This window comes from Eleginops maclovinus, chromosome 15 (assembly GCF_036324505.1).
Source record: "Eleginops maclovinus isolate JMC-PN-2008 ecotype Puerto Natales chromosome 15, JC_Emac_rtc_rv5, whole genome shotgun sequence".
Taxonomy (NCBI): domain Eukaryota; kingdom Metazoa; phylum Chordata; class Actinopteri; order Perciformes; family Eleginopidae; genus Eleginops; species Eleginops maclovinus.
This window is the reverse complement of record NC_086363.1, coordinates 7,866,221-7,886,127: the sequence shown is the minus strand read 5'-3', so window position 1 is coordinate 7,886,127 and position 19,907 is coordinate 7,866,221. Positions and strand designations below refer to the sequence as shown.

Below are 19,907 nucleotides of genomic sequence, written 5' to 3'. Positions count from 1 at the left end.
CCAAACTTTGCCCCTAAATATCTCACCCGCAGCTTGTATCGTTTGTTTTCTTTCAAACAAAACAACTTGCACAACCCCACTTCAGAGCAAACGTTCTCGTACACAGCCCAACAAAACACCAAACTGTCCCCTGAAGAAAGGCCTCCGCCTGGCTCTGAAGAGAAAACACAATCTGTCCACAGAGAGAAAAACACTTTTCAAGAAGCCAGTGTTTTTTAGCAGAACAACAGCGTGGAAAAACACATTTGCCTCGTTCTTTTACAATTCGTTTCACTGCTGTATGATCATTTCAGCTGAAGGAGTGTCAGTGTGATGAGGCGCCTGGACGTCACAGGGGGAATGTTTGTAAGTAGGACAAAAGGATAAAAAGAAACTGGTGTCAAACAACAGATATGAGGATAAAAAATGATGCAAAGAGTCTTGAAATTGACCAGAAAATTAACCAGAAACTAGATTGTCTTTGCAGTGGGGGTCTGCAGGGTGCTATAAGAGGGGGCCCTGTTCTCAATGTGCACTGCTCATACTCGGTAGTCGTCTTCAGGCAGGCTGTCAGTAAGTGGAGCAGCCGTAAAGGGCCTTGGCTCACAGCTTTTCTGTTCTGTTTTTTTCACAGAGCTGACGAATTTGTTGGGGTTTGAGCTGTAGCATCTGTTGGTATAAGGGGGGGCCTGCTATTTATCAAAGTGAAGTGGAGTCTGCTGGGAGCCCAAAGGGAAAGAAACATGGCTTACTATATAGGTTACCCCCCCTTCTTCTGCCTCTGTCTCTCTCTTTTACCCTCGGCCCTGTGTTGCCTCGCTCTATGTCTGAAATGTTATTCTGAGCTTTGTTTGTGCGAAGGGAATAACTACGGGGTGCGGGGTGTTGGGGCGGGGTACAGAAAGAGGGAAGAGGTTCAGGAGGGGAAATAAAAAAAATAGGATATGACATACAGTATATTCCATGACTCCCTACAGTGTTACAGTTAAATCCATAAAAATAAATGATTTCTTACAGATTGATTTCTTAAACCTGGCAACCGATGTTATTTTTTAAAAACTCTTTCGCAATAGTCGAGTAATGAAATTCAGTTTGTCCTCCGGCTTTTCAGGAATCCACCAGCACGTTCTTAGAAAGGCTACAATGTGGGTGGAAAAAAAAGAAAGTTGGATCAATCCCAGAAACCTCGGAGCAATAAAAGAATGTTGTGTTGTTTGTTTTTGTGTCGTTGAGGAGACTCACAGGCCACAGAAAGAAATGAGCATAACAAGACGTGTCATCACAGGAACATATTGCGGTGATTCCTCACCTTTTTGACAATTTAACTATCTGCTACATACAATCTCACACTGAGCCGCTTCTCACTGAGACGACTGATGCGTCAGGCCGCCTTCAGGCGAGCCGTGACTCCTGCCTCGACCACACTGATCTGCACTGTCCCATGGACAAATAAACAAGGTTCAATGGACACTGCCTCTAGGCGATGATGAAAGGCAACGGGAAACAAATTACCTAAAGAGATGAAGAACAGGGAAGGCTGGGTGGAAAGACGAATATTCATTGACAGGACAGAAGTCACAAACTTGACAGAAAACCCCCGGAGGCAGGACTTGGTGAACTACTGTGTCAGGTAAACAGGAAATGAGGTTACATATCTAACTTAGCTTGAAATAGTACACGTACTATAGACCTCTCACACCATCAAAAATTCCTGTTAGCTCTGTCACTCTCACTTTTTGCTTTTCTTCTTCAGAGAGAATCTTCCCTCTCGCCTGCCTTCACTGGGATGTAACTCTCTCTAACAAACATGTATTCTTGAAGGAGGCGCTCTCTGCCGCGCTGCACACAGAGGCTCCATTCATGCAAAGTTGTTTTCAGCGCTTTACATCTTTTTGCACAAATAGCTCACATGCTTTTCCCGCATCTGCCGGCCGGCCGCAGCCAATAAATCCTTTATTTATGTAAGTTGAGTCTTGTTATGGGTTTAGCTGCCCCAAAACATGTCTCCTGACACGCTACAGAAAATAGAAGAGGGAGAAAATGCTGGGCTGTTTTTTTCCCCCTCCATTAACATGGGCTGAGATGAGCAAAGAATACAAACAGTTTTTTGCAAACAGTAGGCTCTCTCTCTCTCTTTCTCTCTCTCTCTCTTCTCTTTTTGCTCTGTCCTCTTTTGCACACCCACACACACTTCTGCATTCTCTCCAATCAAAACTTTCATGCTGAGAGGCAGCAACTGGTCAACAGGATATGAAACCCTCCTTTCTGCTTTTTTTCCTTTTCTTCTCCTTGTCAGTATTGACCTTTCCTCTACTTTTGCCTTTTCTGCGCTAAAGCTCACTGTCTCCCATGTTTGTGGTTCATCCGAGTTTGTTTGGTGGATTTTCGTCCTGTGGCATTCATTTCAAACACGACTAAAAGCAATCCCCTCAGCGTCTTGCACTGAGCACATCTGGGTCTTGAAAATTTTCCATTTCTGCGCTGTAAGTCCGTGCAGACTTGCACATAATCTCTGTCCAGCTCATTTGCTTTATGTGGCTGAGTCATTCCCATGTACTCGGGGAAAGGTGTTCGCTGGGAGACGGAGACCACTCTGCTGAGTCTCCCCCCTCACCCCCTCCTTCATAACTGGTGTTAGTGGAAGGGAAGATGACCATCTGCTGCCCCAGTTGCCCAGTGACTGGACAACAGCCTTCCCTTATGGCACAGTTCCACTGTCCATTGTCTCCTTGAGACTGTGTGTGTGTGTGTGTGTGTGTGTGTGTGTGTGTGTGTGTGTGTGTGTGTGTGTGTGTGTGTGTGTGTGTGTGTGTGTGTGTGTGTGTGTGTGTGTGTGTGTGTGTGTGTGTGTGTGTGTGTGTGTGTGTGTGTGTGTGTGTGTGTGTGTGTGTGTGTGTGTGTGTGTGTGTGTGTGTGTGTGTGTGCGAGTACATTTAACATATGTGAGAGGGATTGTGTACTTGCCTTTTATGTGTGAGTGTTGAAGTTTGTCCTAATCGGTCTTTGTGTATGCGCCTCTGTGCAGTTAATGTGTGTGTCGACCTCAAGGAGAGCCAAGTATTGTGTGAAGCTTTCCTGTGGGGGTCCCGCAGAGAACGCACCCTCACCCAGCAGGACGGTGCTCTGCGCTGCGAGCTGTGAGATGACTCGGCCTTACAGTCATGTTAGTGGAGGGTCAGAGATTTATCAGGCTATAGGCCAAAAGGTTGCTCCGGTGCATTAAGAGAATAGATTTCCTCTCCAGACGTGTGTGCATGATCGCACACTTGCAGAAAAGAAAACATGCACACACATCCATGCACACTTTTGTTATGGATCTCATCATTAACTTTCATGAAAACATTAGGAAAAAGTAGTTGCAGAAGGAGGGGAAATGTCAAATCTGAAACTGTCACAGGAAAAACTAGAAAGGCAGATCTCCGCTGAGGCCGTGACCTCTTTCATTGATAACGGAAGTTACATTTTGTATGTATCCGCACCTGATTCAGATTTGCTCCACATTTTATGGGTCCTTCCTTTGCCAATGCTACACCCTTCCACCAATTTTCATGAATATCTGAGTAGATTTTCTGTAATCCTGCTGACAAACTTACAAACAAAGGCAAACGAAAACAATACATTTTTGGCAGAGGTAACGAAAGCATTCACATCTGTAGTGTCCTGTACATATTGTCATGAACTCTCTTTTTTTAAGGGGAGTTGAATAAACAATGTTTATTTAAAAAGTTGAACTTCACATAGTGTCCCCCCACTGGGGCATTTCGGGTCTCTGCAGGACATACGGGGCAGCAGGTGAGAACACAGTGAAGCAAGATGAGGTTGCCTTGTTATTTCACTGTTCATGTTTTTTTTTTTACCAAAACAAAGTACCGCTAAAACAGATATGCTGTGGCTAACCCAACAAAAGAAATAAACAGCACTTTAGAAGATAATGAAACCCAATCCAGTCTGTGTAGAGAAAAAAAATACACCCTCGTCTTTATTTGACGCCTCAGGAGATTCACACACTGCTTTTTTCTCTTTTTTGTGTTTGAAATCGAGAACACGAGTCAGTTTTGAACTTTTCTGATCACACGTTTCTCTCCGGCTGTATTTAGTTTGTGTGATTTGAAAGTGTTGTTTGATTTTCTCACCCTGTGTTTTCATTTCTCTGTTCTCTTGTTTAACTCTCCTTCCTGTTGCACACTCTGTCCCTCTCTCACTCAGGTGATGTTTGACTGTACTGATCTCAGTTACTCATTATCCTCCATCCCATCCTGTCAGTTAGCGGCCTGCTCTTCCACTGCTCGCCTTGGCAGGAGAACAGCAGCCATCTGAGAGCCTTGCTCATGACGCTGAACTTCTCCTCCCAGACATTAAGTGAGGAAAACAAACCCAGAGCCATGCTTCCCCCCCCCCCTGCTTAGCTAAAAGAATCTTGTGATCACATCCAGCTACAGATTTGTCAATGGTGCTTTAAGCTCATACCTCATAGACGCTTGTTAATGGGCGACACAAATTACAAGGAGCTCTTTGCCAAACGCCAGTGTGTGTGGTTCAAAACGCTGTAAGGCCCATCTATTTATTTTTTAATGACGTTTTTTACCATAAATTAGCCTTTATTGCATAATAATATGCAGTAGATTGAGAATAAAGGTTGATAAATGTTGCTGAGGAAAGCAGGGGGATCTTGGAGATTTGCGGATTGTGGCTGAGCCATCCATGCTGCTTTGATTTGTAGGTGTGTGTATGTGTGTGCTAGTGTGGGAAACCTGGCAGAAATCCCTTTTAGAGTTTAACACACCGCGCTGTGGTCGCCGCTAATCCCTTAATGGGCTGACTCTGCACTGAAGCCGCACAAATACTGTTCCCCTTGGTGAAAACTGTGACAGAGGGTTTGTTTCTGTTAATGCTCCCCATGTATGTGCTCTGCATTACAGTGTGTGCATTAGTTGTGTGTAGTGTGTGTGTGCCTCCTCAGGTGAGTGGGCACAGATAGGTAATCTAGTGTACAGAGTCATCGATTTTCCCGCTGCACAGGAAGTGGCTGGTTATTGATTCTCAGAGACAATGATGTCACTCCAGACGGTGTGGGCTGTTTGCTTATCCATGATAAGGTACGAGGCGCTTTCTCTCCATACACTGGTCAAATAATCCTCTCCCTCTGTCCTCTTTACCTTTTATCACTGTTCTCCCATCACTCTTTCCATCCTCCATCTTTTCATTCATTGTGAATGCCCTCTTTGACCCCCCATGTCCATTATGTGTGACATAATCGCGGATGAGGGATGCCACCTGTAAAAGTCATATATTTACTGAGCTTTAGTAGTTCATATAAATACATCTATTTAAATTAAAATGACTTGTCCTTTGTTTGATAGACTTGATGCACATAAAAGCACCAAAGTATTTTAAGACAAATCCCATCTCTCAGTAGATAAAAGGCTTTTAGTTTTCTATAACTCCTGTTGAATGAATTTACTTTTTTTTGCTGTTTGGTGCCAACTGTGCTTCATCATGATGATCTTGTCCTTTTTCTTCCTCTTTTCAAGATATTGGATCGTTTCCGACTTTACTCACGTAGTCACGCAACAATGCACATTTAGCTGAGTTGGCTAAACCATGTACTATTACTGCTTATCAACTCCTTCATACATTAATCATGTTTTATCAAACATGACACCAATAGGAATACTGCCAGCAAACACTGAGGTGACCACCTTTATGAGTCAGCTCCTAGCATATAACAGGTTGCATATGCAGAATTCAAATCAATCATAAAAGTAACAACTTTATGTTTTCAAACCAGAAATACACTTGACAAAATGACTAATGTTAAGCTCACTACAGTAATATATTCAGTGAATGCTGCACTGGACAGAAGTCATCTTTTCTCCTGTTTATATGTGACACTTCAAAGTTAGAGAGATATTTGAATCGGACTTGAGTCCCCAAGGGGAACGATACACAAACGAGTTTTGAGCCATTGGTTTGTTCTTTTCTGAGTCCCACAGGCCTGTAATTGATTAACTACAGAGCAAATATGTCCAACACTACCTGTGGCATGAGCCAGAGGACCACACACTCACACTCACACTCACACTCACACTCACACACACACACACACACACACACACACACACACACACACACACACACACACACACACACACACACACACACACACACACACACACACACACACACACACACAGACTTCTGTCAGGGTTATGAGGTCCATGCAGAGTTTGTAAAAGTGAAGAACAAGGGTATACACAACATGTTTAAAGGGACAGTTGAAAAAGGGTTGTAATAGATTATTTAAAACAAAACCTAATGTAAAGAAAGTGTTGGATTTAACAATCGAGATTTTTTTGTTATTTTCCCGTTTTGAAATGTTTAAACATTATTTTCTGTGAGATAGTGGGGTGACTTAGCATGCACTTGTTGCATAACCAGTAGGATGTATGAAGATATTTTAGGCGAGAACATAATGTGCGTCATAAAGCATGTCTGCTTGATACTTGTCCCTCTTCTGCCATCCGAGTCTATAATCTGTAAACTGTTTATTAGAAGGCAGGCTTACCTAGAATATTGTTTAGTATTTCTTCTATCAAGCTTTCGCTGGCATCGTGGAGTTTACCCAGAAGAGAAAAAAATGAAACAGATAGCACTTGGATGGAAAAACATCCCATGAGCCTCACAACTCTGTATTTACAGTTTATTAGCCTTTCTAACACAAAAACTCCCAAGTGTAAGCAATCGATTACACTGTGTGTTTATCTGCTCTGATGTTAGCATGTGGCTATCTAGCTTAGCATTATCTCCAAAGCAAAGGAGCATTTCATACTTTATTGGTTTATAAGGTTACAGGTTGATAGAAAATCTACTGTCTTGTTTTTCTAAACTGGACACTGGCCCTCGATGCTTTTACAGAGTGTAACGAGGCATCAGCAAGCTTCTCCTGCTCTTAATTGGATTTGGGGAAGTTTATACTCGAGCAACTTCAGCCAAACTCATTATCAAGATCGCATTAGTTTGCCAAACACCACTGATTAGTCCTCGCCCTAAAAGCCTTTTCTCTTGTAACTTTACAACTGGCAACCTGCTGCTTAATAATACTGGTGTTTAGCTGCTCTACCCTGCGATTCAATAACAACGCTGCTCCTTTAAGTCACTATTTGGAAAAAATTACGTGTGATATTTAACTATTTACAAAGGCAGTGAAAAAAGTATTCTACTTTCACTGGTCAGGTGCATTTAAATTATGATTTCCACCTTCACTCTTTGCCTTGTCTCCACTTTCCAAAGTCATACAAAACATCTCCTAAAATAATCTCTCAAATAGTTGTATATGTTCAGTGACGATGGGTGAAGAGGACAGAGACCAAGGTGATCGAGTTTCCATCTAATCAAACAGACATTTCATAAACAATTAAACATTAATGGGGCAGTGGGCGTGACGTCCCGGTCAAATGAGCTGCTGCCAGATATTTTGTTCTGCCATTCAGTACCGGGGCTCATTGCCTATTAATGAAGTAATAGGACACGGCCAAAATGTTTCTGAGGGCAATGATTAGGCCATATCACTTCCTCCCCCCTAAAGTACAGCAGTATCACATCCACTCTAAACTGCAATCAAAATGCATCCTGGTGAAGGTTACAGATTGAAGAGATAGGTTGCGGAAAAAGAAGAAGTGAAAGTGGTGTTTAAAAAAAGAACAGAAGTGCAAGTTTCTAATCTTTGCTGCAGCCTCGATGATATAACCCCGCAGATTTGATCAGTGGTTTTGTCTCCTCTCTAAGCTGTTCACACTGAGTCTCTTCTGTTATATAAAAAGAGTTCATTGACTCTCTTGTTTGGAAGGATAAAACTCTTCTAGGTTCAACGGTTCATGCCGTTTTTATTGCCTTTGATTCACCGACCCATGATCCAAACCAACCACTTTGATTGCTAACCGTAGCGCCTTCTGCTGTAAAGTTGCTGTTGTGAACTTGTTGTTTATCGCGTTTTGGGGAATGAATCACCTCCGTTCTGTACTCTCACAGAGTCAGGTGAAGGGTTGGTTCTTTTGTGATGGGTTTACAGTGCTCATTAAGAACTGCAGGGTGATGATCAACAACTTTTTGGCCAGCTTCCCAGTGAGATGAGTCACTTTTTGCTCAGTCAGCACAGCCAAACTCTAGTCAGGGGGAGAAAAAAACAGCTGTGCATGCCAGGAGGCTCGCAGCAGCGTCAGAGCAAAGGGGCTGTTTTCTTTGGGGCTGTTAGAGTCCTAATGCTGGTGTAAGGTCAGCTTTGTTAGTTCCATGTTTATAGATAGCAGATAAACTTTCCCTATAGATGTCACTATCTTCAGTAAATGAAACATTTGCTGTGACTATATACAACTTTCTGAGTTTTGTCTTTTGAATCTTTTTCATCAAACCTGTGGCTGTGTCATATCACGCTAAAGATAGCAGAGGAAGGGTTTGGTATTTTCTGTTTTTCCATAGGTCCTTTTTCCTTGCATGTTGTATTGTGACAGCTGCCCCCTCCCTGTTAGAATAACATCCCCGGGAACTCACTCTTCCTCACATGCACACAGGGGTTGCAGGCCAACGCCTTTTCTCCTGTATTTAACCCACTGCCTACATTCATATTACAGTGGGCATTACATATGTACGTTTACTCCTGGCAGTGTATAGTCATGAAAGAGAGGTTATCTTTTGTCCCAGATACCTCAATGTGTAGGTTTTTCATTTCCCTAAGGTCTCCGCAGTTCCTCTGTGTTCCATAGAAATCGAAGTAACACTGCTTCCTCTCAGTGTTGGTCTGCGCTGGTCCAGGACCCGCTGGTCTGGGGGGAGGGCACGCCTCTCCTCTCAGGAAAGACGGCGCTTGGCGAGACCGCTCCACTCTGATGGCCTGCCAGAAAACACACAGATCAGAGAAGTGGCGACTGGGAAAAAAAGGACAAAAGTTGCTCCAAGACAGCCAAAAGGCAACTGTAGGCCATTTAGTTCCCACATTGATTCAACTTTGAGTTATAAATCTTAACACAGAAAGAAAAGGGTCTAATCTCTCTCTCTGAAGCTTACAATCAACAGGTTTATAGACGTAGCAGCAGTTTCAGAGGTTTGTTACTGCTCTGTAAGACGAGAGAAAAGTCTGCAGGTTGTGAGCTGCTGGTCAGGTAAGGGTTAACCCTCCAGTTTGCTTAGTTAATGCTCTGTGATAGATGAACAGGCTCGACACAGAGCTGTGTTTGAAGAGTGGGGTGGGGGATACCCTCTTAGTCTGCAGTTTTCACTCTTTGTTCACAAGTTTAAAAGTATCTATAGATCTGTAGTATTTAAAGTATTGATTTGCTTTCAAAAACACTCACAGCTGGTTTGAGTTCCTCTGTTTACATGGGGAAATAAAGAGAGTTGTTGCTGTTTTGAGCCTCAGAGTGAAAATTAAACATGTGGCTGTGCAGTTAGGACACATTCAATTTCCTACTTGTTGCTGAAACTCCAACAGACAAACGTTAGAACTGAACAAATACATAAGTTCTCTTTCTATGAAATAAACCAGATTGATTTGTCCATGAAACTTAATACCTCTGCAAAACTTTTTTCTGTTTTACTTTTTTTCAGAGAAAAAAGAGAGGCCGAAAGAGAGGGCAGAGAAGATTGGTTCCTGTAACTGTTGTTCTGGCTCCTGATTGGTGGAAGCCTGTTGCTAGGCTTATGTCAGTGTTCGAGGGTTTTCTGCTTCTTCTCCTCTGTGCACTGATAGGTTGGAGTTGAACTGCTCTGGTGGACTCCTGCCACTTGTTGAACATCCCCACAGTTTTTGCGGTTCCCCTTCGCGACTTACTGCAGGAGAAAACACAGCCGCGGCAGCCCTGACACACATATGTGCAGAGTTTAAGTCTGGCACGGCTTCCTCTCCCTGTTTTTTAATCTTATTAACTTTAATCATCCTCTTTATTGGTTTAAGCCTGTTGTTAATTCAGCTCCACACTCGTAAAGGAAAAACAACTGCTTTTGTGAGCATTTGAGAAAGAAGTTGCCGTTCTTTCTTACTTATAAAAAGTTTGGTGAACTGATTCCTGTAAGAAGATGGTTGGATTTTAATGAAACTGCTTCTTTGCTTTAAAACTACTAATTGTGTTTTTCCAGATTTAGTATCCACGTTCATACTGTAATCCTCATAATCCAGCTGTGAAATGTTTGAGCAACATTAAAGCTGTTGTATATCTGTTAGTGTACTTCACTGTACCTTAGATTCCTCAGTGGCAGCGTCACTTATTGCTCTTGCTACACTTAACGTGGTTTCACTCTTTGCTGCAGTTTATTTTTCACGCTTTGTTGACAGAAACTATGTTCTGAATGTGGGACTCACACTCTGTAGATTTGAAGGCTTGAGGCTGAAAAAAACATTGCATTGTTCATTCACAAATCAAAGACAGGGGTCAGCTTGGAATATAAGTAGCTATCAAGTCTTCTGATAGCACTCAAGCAAGACACAGTCTTTTCAACCAAATTGTGACAGAATACACATTCCTCCTTAAAATGTACATAAGACAATATTTGTGTGTGAACGATAAGAGTAATTCTGGGTTAATGATAAATGATATCATGTAGCTTTTACAAAAGCAGGAAATAGCCATTCATTTGTGAAACGATTTGTGTCATTTCCTCTTCTCAAAGTTACATGGTTACATTTCAAAGAAGCCTAAGTAAAGTAAAAAGGATATTAGATGCCAAGACTTTGACTAATGACTATCATGACTTTTAATCTTAATGGTAACATATGCTTTTAAAGTTAATAATAGTCTAAGAGAAGTGGAAATGTGTCCATTGATCAGGCCTTTTTTCCAACAGATTACTATCTGACAAACTGTAAAACTAATCTGACATGATTCCTGTTGTTTCCAGGATCCTTCTCTGGGTCATAACTAATCTTCCTAATGTTGCCCTAGAACCCATCACACACACATACACATATCCAGGTGCCACGGTGGCTTAGTGGCAATCCTGTAGCTAAAAGGTCACAGGTTTATCTCCTGCAACCGCTAATGAGTCTGTCAGACACTGTTGTTTAGTTAGTGTAAACACGCGTGTAACAGCATGATTCTAAGAAGCATGTTTAGAGAAGTTTGAGTATTCCCTTACAGCGATGAGCCGTGTATGTGACATCAAATAACCTCGACGCCCTAAGATGTTGGTCTCAGACTACTGGAGACACCTGCAGTGTGGTTTTTTATGTCACACAATGTTCTGAATCAGCCTCAGAAGACACCACAAAGTCTTTCAGTTTGCAACACAAGCCAGGTTTTATGCATTGACGTCCAAAGTTAAATATTTTGTCATGTTCCCTTGAATTGTGTCAACACCAGAGACATAAAGTCCAAGTGTGCAGACAGTTTTAACTCAGTTATCTAATGATACAGGGATTAGAACTGGGTGTATATTTGGACAAAACCATAACTCAATGGTCACAAAGAAGCATTTTCTGGAGCTTCCAAAATCCGGAATATAGTGTTCTGATGGCATTTGATATAAGGCGACATTGTTATGATTCATAGTAACTTATTTTTTACCATTTGCACAATTCAGCTTTTAATACAAACATGCTACTTTTTACTATTTGCAACAAAGACCAAAGCGAGCCTTGATCTAGGAAGGAGCAGATATGCCTGGATCACTGCACACACAGAGATACTCCTGATGTGAGTACAGTAAAGCCGACAGAGTAGTCAGTGCGTGCACTCTGACAATAGTGTTTGGCTCTGTCCGCGAGGCTGGACCCCCGAGCCTAAGCGCTTTTATGTGAAAAGGTTTGGTGTGTCGTAAGCCCTAACGCTGACCAGCCTCTTCTGCAGCTTTGCTGAGCCATGGGGGTCCCAGCAGCGATGGGAGTGCTGACTCCAGCCATGGGAACATGTTTACCGCTGCCCCGCACCCCACCCTGTGGCATCAGGAGAGGGACCAGGGGGGGGGGGGGTGGCGTTTGCTCCATCCACACAATGAACCTGCTGAATACTGTGCTATCTAACTGTCAGTGCTGGGGACTTGTGGTTGGTTGCCAAACGGGCCCGGGCAGGCTCTTGATCTGGTGGTATACACACTTTCCTTGGCTCACCATTTCTTTATCATAACCAAATGTAACTTGTTTGTCAAGTTTTTATCGAATTCACAGTTCACATAAACAATGGCGTTGCTTGTTGCAATAAGGACGAACTAAAACATTGTATCTCATAAAATGTGCCACTCTCTGTAAACAATCTAAACCATTGTGTCGTTTTCCTTGAAATCTCTAAAGGTATTTCATTTCGGGAAACGTGTTGTTTTGAAACCCTACATACAAACATACGTGTGTGTGTGCACACACTGGTCAATATGTGGATGCTTTTCTAATGTGGTCACTGGCAATGCACAGAGGAAACAAGACTTCAATTAGTGCTACATGAAATTACAACCGTTTATCGCTTGTTAACCCAGATTTTCAAGGACAAGTAAACTGCTTCTGGTACAAATAGTTTTCACATCCAGACCTGATCTAAGGAGGCTTTTATAATGTAATATAAAATGTGTGGTGCACACAGTTGTTTTTCAGTACATCTCATCTGATATCATTCTGAGTAATTATTGACTTTCTAACCACTGCTGTGTGATAAACCAGTTAAACAATGTTCAAATGAATGTGTTATTGCCAAGCTGGGAGAAACAAAGCCAGAAGAACGGCCTTCCTTGTCTCTGCCCTCTCCTTGCTTTAAAGGCCTCCTTCAGCTGCTGCTGATAGGTGGATCACATTATCTGTGGTCTGATAGGCTGTGGTGCGAAACCTCTAACTGAAGGGCTGTTGTTGTTGCAGCGGGTCCTGCAGCTATCCGTCGTGCTGCATGCTGATGATTATCTATGCACAGCAGACCTATACCTTCTTCTGCTGTTCACCAAGTACAGAGGGGGACTCTGCCCCCCCAATGCAACAAGACGCCAATAGGGGGACTTGCTGCTGCCTGCAAGAGCTGGCTTTGAGTTGTTGTTGTTGTTGTTGTTGTTTTCACTGAATGCACATTAGGCCTACCCAGATAAACACACAGATACCACAAACATGCCTCTTTTTCAACAACATTTCAGAGCGATACAGAAAACTATTCCCAGAATTCCTGCAGTGGTTTCTCCATATATGATAATTGGTTTTTGATTGAAGTGATTGGGGAGGAAAATCAAGCAATCAATCTCCTTGAATTGATTGCGGCCATCATTTAGCATACAGAGTGCAATGCATTGCAGTGAAAACAATCATGATCAATGGCAGCGTGAAACAAAAGAAGGAGAGAAGTGATGATGTTTTCTTAGAGGGGGGATTGTTCTCTCTGCTCACGTTTAGGACCCCCTCTCCCTCCTCACGCTTAGCTCCGCCTGTGCGTGCTCCTCCCGCCGCCATTGGCTGCTGTGAGGCTGTTTTCGCGTCCTGATTGGCCGCTAAGCACGTCAATCAAACGCGCCTCGACTTATTTACCGAATGTATGAGCGAGAGAGGACGGCATTCTGCTGTAGGGCTGCAACAGCTGACTGCCGAGCACTTTACCCAGTGCCTCAAGGAACAAAGAGAGAAGGAAACAGCCATCAAGAAATCCTTTTTTTTTTTACATTTCTATTCCTTTTAAATAATCAAAGTGCAGTGAAGACACGCGATGAGGCACGCGGTCGCACCGGCAGAAAGCGTGGAAAATAATTATTTTGCCGTGACAAACCTGTTAAAGATATGTACCCATAGTGAACGGCTAAGCAAAAAGGTAAGAGAAATAGGAATGCTTCAGGAACAAATATCACCCCTCTAAATCACACTGCTTTTACATCCTAAACATGACAAAGAGTTTTTGAAAACATTGTCACAATATTGGTGTTTTTAGGCGAGGTTTTCCCTTTGAACTAGCGCTGCAGTGCAGTCTTTTGTGCAGACTTGTTTACGACTAAAAAGAGTTTCAGTCGGTATGGGTCGAGAAAACGGTTTCTTGGTTTATGTTCTCTGGTGATTTCAGAATCAAAGATGCAGATACGTAACTGACACTTTGATGTGCTTGTTTTAACTCCATGTCATTTGTGAATTATATACATGGCGCTGGTCATTCATTCATCGGCTTCATTGTGCGCTGCGGGACAGTGTCCGCTACTAGACATGTCTCGACAAGCAGCGGAAAGTTACAGGACGAGATAGAGGCAATGTTTCTGTGGTGTTTTAAAATGTTTTATAAAAGCAAACCGTGTGTTTGTGTTCCTCATTATTAAACTGATCCTATTTATTCCTTTTTTATTTTATTTATTGTTTTACTCTTCTATGAGTTGTATGTTACTTCCACAATGGCGAAAACCTTAAATCGCATTTTCATTGGATTTCTCTGCGTAAACCAGTACGGATCTGACAGGTTTACTAGTAGCAGACAAACAAAGCTTCTGTGATTTCTCACACTGGTGAAGAAATACAGCCAGAAACTAAATAAAAAGTGAGAAGAGATGGTCGGAGGCAAGCGGTGCTAAGAGCTTCTCCTCAGCTTTCCTGTGGTATTCAAAGTGCATGTTTTTTGACTTGCAGGACTTGGGAGTTAGAATCCCAAGACCCTTAGGAAACGGACCAAGCAGATTTATCCCTGAAAAAGAGGTAAGAGACAGTCTGTTAACTCAATAGAGTCTTTTAACCCCTTTGGACTTTTAACATAAAATGTATTAATTTAACATATTTATTGTTTTTGTTCTGTTAGATTCTGGAAGTCAGTAAAGTGGACGCCAGGACACAGTCAATATTTGAGGATGCGTTTGCAGCCCTCGGTCGCCTCGACAACATTTCTCTGGTGATGGGCTTCCACCCACAGTACCTGGGGAGCTTTCTCCGGACGCAGCACTACCTGCTGCAGATGGATGGGCCCCTCTCTTTGCACTACCGACACTACATCGGCATCATGGTATGGCCCTGTTTACCCTCTGATATCATCCCATAACTGTTAGTGTGTCAAGCTTTTAAACATCTTGTGGTTAACATCTTGTTCTGTGATCCTGCAGGCGGCAGCTAGACACCAGTGTTCCTACTTGGTCAACCTCCACGTGAATGACTTCCTCCAGGTCGGGGGGGATCCCAAGTGGCTTAACGGCCTAGATGAAGCCCCGCAGAAGCTCCAGCAGCTCGGGGAGCTCAACAAAATCCTGGCCCACCGACCATGGCTTCTCACCAAGGAACACATTGAGGTGAGAGGATGGGCATGGTCTGCAGGGGGGGACATTAAAAGTGTTACGCAACAGGCTGAGATCATAGGTGGAGGGAGTGTAGCTGCAGCTGTATAACTTTGAGGGGTTTGGGTAAGTAGCAGTGGAGGTACGGTGAAAGAGGGATTGGCTTAAGGCTTAGGAAGAATGAAAGCACTTTTCCCACTTCATAAAAAATTGGTTAATACTGATGTCATTCTTTTTGGCTCAAGACTCACTTTATTTTCCATCATTTTTTTCCAGCGTCTTCTGAAGGCAGAAGAGCACAGCTGGTCCCTCGCAGAGTTAATCCACGCCGTGGTCCTTCTCACACACTACCACTCCCTCGCCTCCTTCACTTTTGGCTGCGGCATCACGACCGAGATCCACTGCGACGGCGGGCACACTTTCAGACCCCCCTCCCTCAGCCAGTACTGTGTCTGTGACATTGCCAATGGCAACGGTCATGCTATTCATCACGACGATTCGCTTGGCAACCAGGTGAGTGGTGGAGGATGATGTGATGGGTTTCTTACTGGGGTGTAAAACTTAAAGCAGACACCAATGTATTATTTCCATGGATTAGGGAAGTTTAATCAATATGAGATACTCTTTCTGAAAGCATGAAACAAGAGCAGTATAACACTTGTAATGTCATCATTATAAAGTCTATAGCTGCTCGATATTCAAAGAATGGGAGGCTGATTTCTGTGGACCCACACAATGTCAGTTTTTGTTTTTGTTTTTTTTTAACCAAAAGGTGTTTTATTCCTTTGTAGTGTTTTTACCTCTGGAACCGACAATATCCCCATTTACTCTCATTTTGTAACATTTGACATATTTCCCAAGAATTGAGAACTGGGGGACAGTGTTCATGTTAACTATTGTATTTTAACCATTTATGATTTCATTTTTTAGTCGTAGTTTCCCTTTTTAAATCCAGGCAGCAGCTATAATCCACGCACTTTACATCCTGTGTGTGGTGTTGGATGGCAACACGTTTGCAGCAGCTAAGTGAAAATGCTCTTCATAGGACTCTTTCCTAACTGTATGCTTGCTCTTTGTTTCTGCAGGAGATGTGCGGCGAGGTGGAGGTGCTGATGGAGCGCATGAAACAGCTGCAGGAGTGCCGTGACGACGAGGAGGCGAGCCAGGAGGAGATGGCGACTCGCTTTGAGAGGGAGAAGACGGAGAGCATGCTGGTGGTCACAGCAGAGGACGAGGAGTGTGTCCCTTCCAGAGACATCTCCCGACACTTTGAGGACCCCAGCTATGGCTACAAGGACTTCTCCAGGAGGGGGGAGCACGTGCCCACATTCAGAGTGCAGGTAGAGATCAGATACAGCATGGATGTAGAGAACAGCTCGTTCAACCGAGGGTCCACGTGCATGTTATTTACTTCATATCTCTTGTTTCTGCAGGACTACAGCTGGGAGGATCACGGCTTCTCTCTGGTGAACCGGCTGTACCCTGATGTTGGTCAGATGCTGGACGAGAAGTTCCAGATGGCCTACAATCTGACGTACAACACCATGGCAACACACAAGGATGTGGACACCAGCATGCTGCGCAGGGCCATCTGGAACTACATCCACTGCATGTTCGGCATCAGGTCAGTCGCTGGACGCTCAGGAAGACACATTGTCTTGTTGTCTGACTCTTATTTTGAAATTTGAGCTGTTATGTGTTTCTTAACGCTGTGTTTCTCTGTGCTCTTCAGGTATGATGACTATGATTACGGGGAGATAAATCAGCTTCTGGACCGTAGCTTTAAAATCTATATCAAGACTATGGTGTGTAGTCCTGAGAAGACCACCAAACGAATGTATGAGAGCTTCTGGAGGCAGTTTCAGCACTCCGAGAAGGTAAGATCCAAAATCATCCTGATGTGTAGCAGCTCTTTTTAATTCTGTTTAAATGTTTAATAAGTGTTTCTTTTTCCTCTCGTTTCTCCTGCAGGTCCACGTGAATCTGCTTCTTATGGAAGCGCGAATGCAGGCGGAACTGTTATACGCTCTGAGAGCGATCACCCGCTACATGACATGAAGTGCTTTTGGCGTTTTTATCGTTGTCTTTTTACTGTCTTTGTCGTTGCTCATAATGGGACACTTCAAGAAAAAGAAAAAAAAAGGAAAGTTGGGGAAACGTGAGAAGCCCTGGGTTGTGACGGTGCTTGTTGGATGGATGTTGAGAAGAGGATCAGAACAAATTTAAAGAAAATAACTGAAGAAAGTCATCTCAGACTGGATACACAAGCTTGTGTTGCCTGCAGTGCCAAAACTGACCAAGCGAGGGCCGCCTGGAGCAAACTCCTGCTCTGCTCCGGAGTTTGTTTCAGGCCTAAAGCATCCAGGGAGAGGTTTCAGTGATCCAGCATATCTCTTCTGTCTCCTGGTAGAGTGAAGACCCACAGAAAATCCCAGAAAGCTGTGCAGCCAGAAACAGTCTGCACTTTGATTCTGGTGTCACTGTTATATTTGTTAGTTTCTTCAATAAGTTTTTATTTCATTTTGTATTAAGGGAAGTTGTTGTCGATGTGGTTGCTTTTAGTGGTAACTGGAGATGGAAGCATAAACTTTGGGCGTTTTTTTTCCTTCTTTTTTTTTATACGTGTGCCTGAACTATCCAGCACAGTGTGCATACGTGCTGATGCTGCTGCTCCCATGTTGTATTCAGCGGGGTCATATTGATCCCCAAATCAACCAACCAACCCCGTTTTATCCCCTATGACCCTATCCATTAGAAATCCACTGCATTAACCCCACCCTCGTCCTCTACCCCCATCCCGTATCTCAAATGTCAATGTAAGCTAATCTAAGGAGTGAGTGAAAACCCAGAGGCGTGTGGAAAAAAACTCAAAGAACACTGTCTGAGCCCTTTCTTGAGTTTGAGTGTAAGCGTGTGGATGAGTTCTGTGTTCATGATGACTGAGGTGTGGATGTGTGTGCGTGTTTCCCAGAAATGACGGAGAAAAAAAAAAGTTTGTCTTTAACTTTCATGTGTCAAAAAAAAAAAGCGAGGCACTTTGAAGGAACGACTTCTTGCTTCTGCTGTAGCTCTGTTATTGTGAGATGACTGTTTTATCATTTGTTTTTGATGTTTTGTTTTTTCTGGTAACGGGGGGGGGGGGTGACGTAAAAAGAAAAAGCTAATCAAAAAGAAAGTTAGAAACCAGGATTCCAGGGGGGATTTGCTTCCGGTTGCCCTGACCACACATTATCTGTCTTCCGCTTATCCCAGCTGCCTGGTCATCCTAACACTTTCGAAGCTTTGGATTGTGAATTTACCAGTAAATGAATACCTCTTCTGTTTTTTCTCTATAATACTTATAAGAAGTGCTCTTTGGTGAGCAGACTCTTTCCGGGTGCCGTGTTCCCCTTTGTTTGGGGACCCGGGGGCCCACACAGGGCCTACTGCGCTCGATTTTAGCTGTCGAACGCAAAAAGGTTGTAGCTGTGCTTATTTCCCTGCTGGGGAAGTCTAACCAGTGCAAAAGAAGCTTTTTTTATTTTGAACAGAGGTGTGAAGCCTCTGCTGTTTTGTTTTTTGTTTACTAAAACCAGTAAAGTACTGCATTCTTCTGAGGGTGGATTGAGAGTCAGACAGATGAATGAGTGAAAAGGAGGAGGACGGTGATGATGATAAAAGAATGGTACATTTGGAAGTGGTTTGAGAGGAAGTGGAGGGATTTTTTCTTTCAAACTTCTGACTGATGTCAGTTACTGACAATTTTATATGAAAATATATTAAAAAGATGAAAAAAATAAAACAAACTATGATATTGAATTGTTGTGTATCATTCGTAGATTTCTCCTAAACAATTTGATTTCACTGCTTTATCGAGGAGATTATAGTAGATGTGGAGAGGCTGACACAATTCAGGAATCAAAACACTCAGCACAATCAGCATCAGCTCATCTAATTGTTTGAGTTTAGAAAGTGAAATAATGGTGAGATGACTCATGAGAAAACGTGGGGAGTTCTTCCGTCATCTTATGCTCCAAAGTACACTCAGTTGTTTGGTAATAAAGCTTCATCAACAATGAGCTGAACTCAGCCAGTCATCAGAAAGGTCCCGGGACTTTTCTTTCAGTGAATGACTCACTGAGAACCAGATCCCTGCTCGGTGGAGCCGTCAAGGTCAAAGTCTCTCTTTGCTTCTGACCAATAATTGGGATCAAGATAAGGGGGAATCCCTTGCAGGAAACTTCACCTATCTTTTCTATTTCCTCCGCATCACCTCACTGGGAAAAACCTTCATTTTCCTGGTGAGGCCTGTTGTCTGTCTGAAGTTCAGGGTGTTTCTTATCGAGGCCTGTGTGTTTATTCTCACTCACCAGAGAAACTCAGTGTTATCATAAACTGCCTTCACTTTTTGGGTGGTTTCCTCCAGTTGATAAATGGAAAAGGAAACCTTGGTGTCAGCCAGCCAGCTGTCTTTCATATCAACCTGAGAAACTTTATGTGGAGAACAATGCTTGCTATTAGCTTTGGCTAATGAACCGTTTGGCGTTTTTTGAAACATCGGCTTGTCTTGTGGTTGTTTAAAGGTCTCTTTAGTGTGAAAACTGGGGGAAATGACAATATGGGTTTTTACATTAAGTGCCGTTTCTGATTTGTTTCGATGTAATAACGATGTGATTTTGAAATGCTGTACTTTAGGCTACTTGGTGTAACTTGTAAGCACTGCCTGGCCCCATATCTGTGTAATAAAAAAGGCTATGAGAAGCAAA

The 19,907-nt window shown here is 43.0% G+C and overlaps 1 protein-coding gene across 2 annotated transcripts in view; it reads left to right on the top strand.

The window, feature by feature from the left end:
* Window positions 1-19,907, top strand: part of sesn1 (sestrin 1) — a 47,453-nt gene extending 27,546 nt beyond the window's left edge. The window contains exons 1-9 of one of the 2 annotated variants that reach the window (XM_063902833.1): window positions 13,469-13,733; window positions 14,531-14,596; window positions 14,697-14,897; window positions 14,995-15,177; window positions 15,439-15,675; window positions 16,248-16,502; window positions 16,596-16,786; window positions 16,895-17,039; window positions 17,134-19,907. In XM_063902833.1, coding sequence (XP_063758903.1) covers window positions 13,632-13,733; window positions 14,531-14,596; window positions 14,697-14,897; window positions 14,995-15,177; window positions 15,439-15,675; window positions 16,248-16,502; window positions 16,596-16,786; window positions 16,895-17,039; window positions 17,134-17,220 — 1,467 coding nt within the window. In that variant the 5' untranslated portion in view covers window positions 13,469-13,631 and the 3' untranslated portion in view covers window positions 17,221-19,907. Of the gene's footprint in view, window positions 1-13,468; window positions 13,734-14,530; window positions 14,597-14,696; window positions 14,898-14,994; window positions 15,178-15,438; window positions 15,676-16,247; window positions 16,503-16,595; window positions 16,787-16,894; window positions 17,040-17,133 lie in introns of those variants that run through there. The other variant, XM_063902832.1, reaches the window with a different exon arrangement.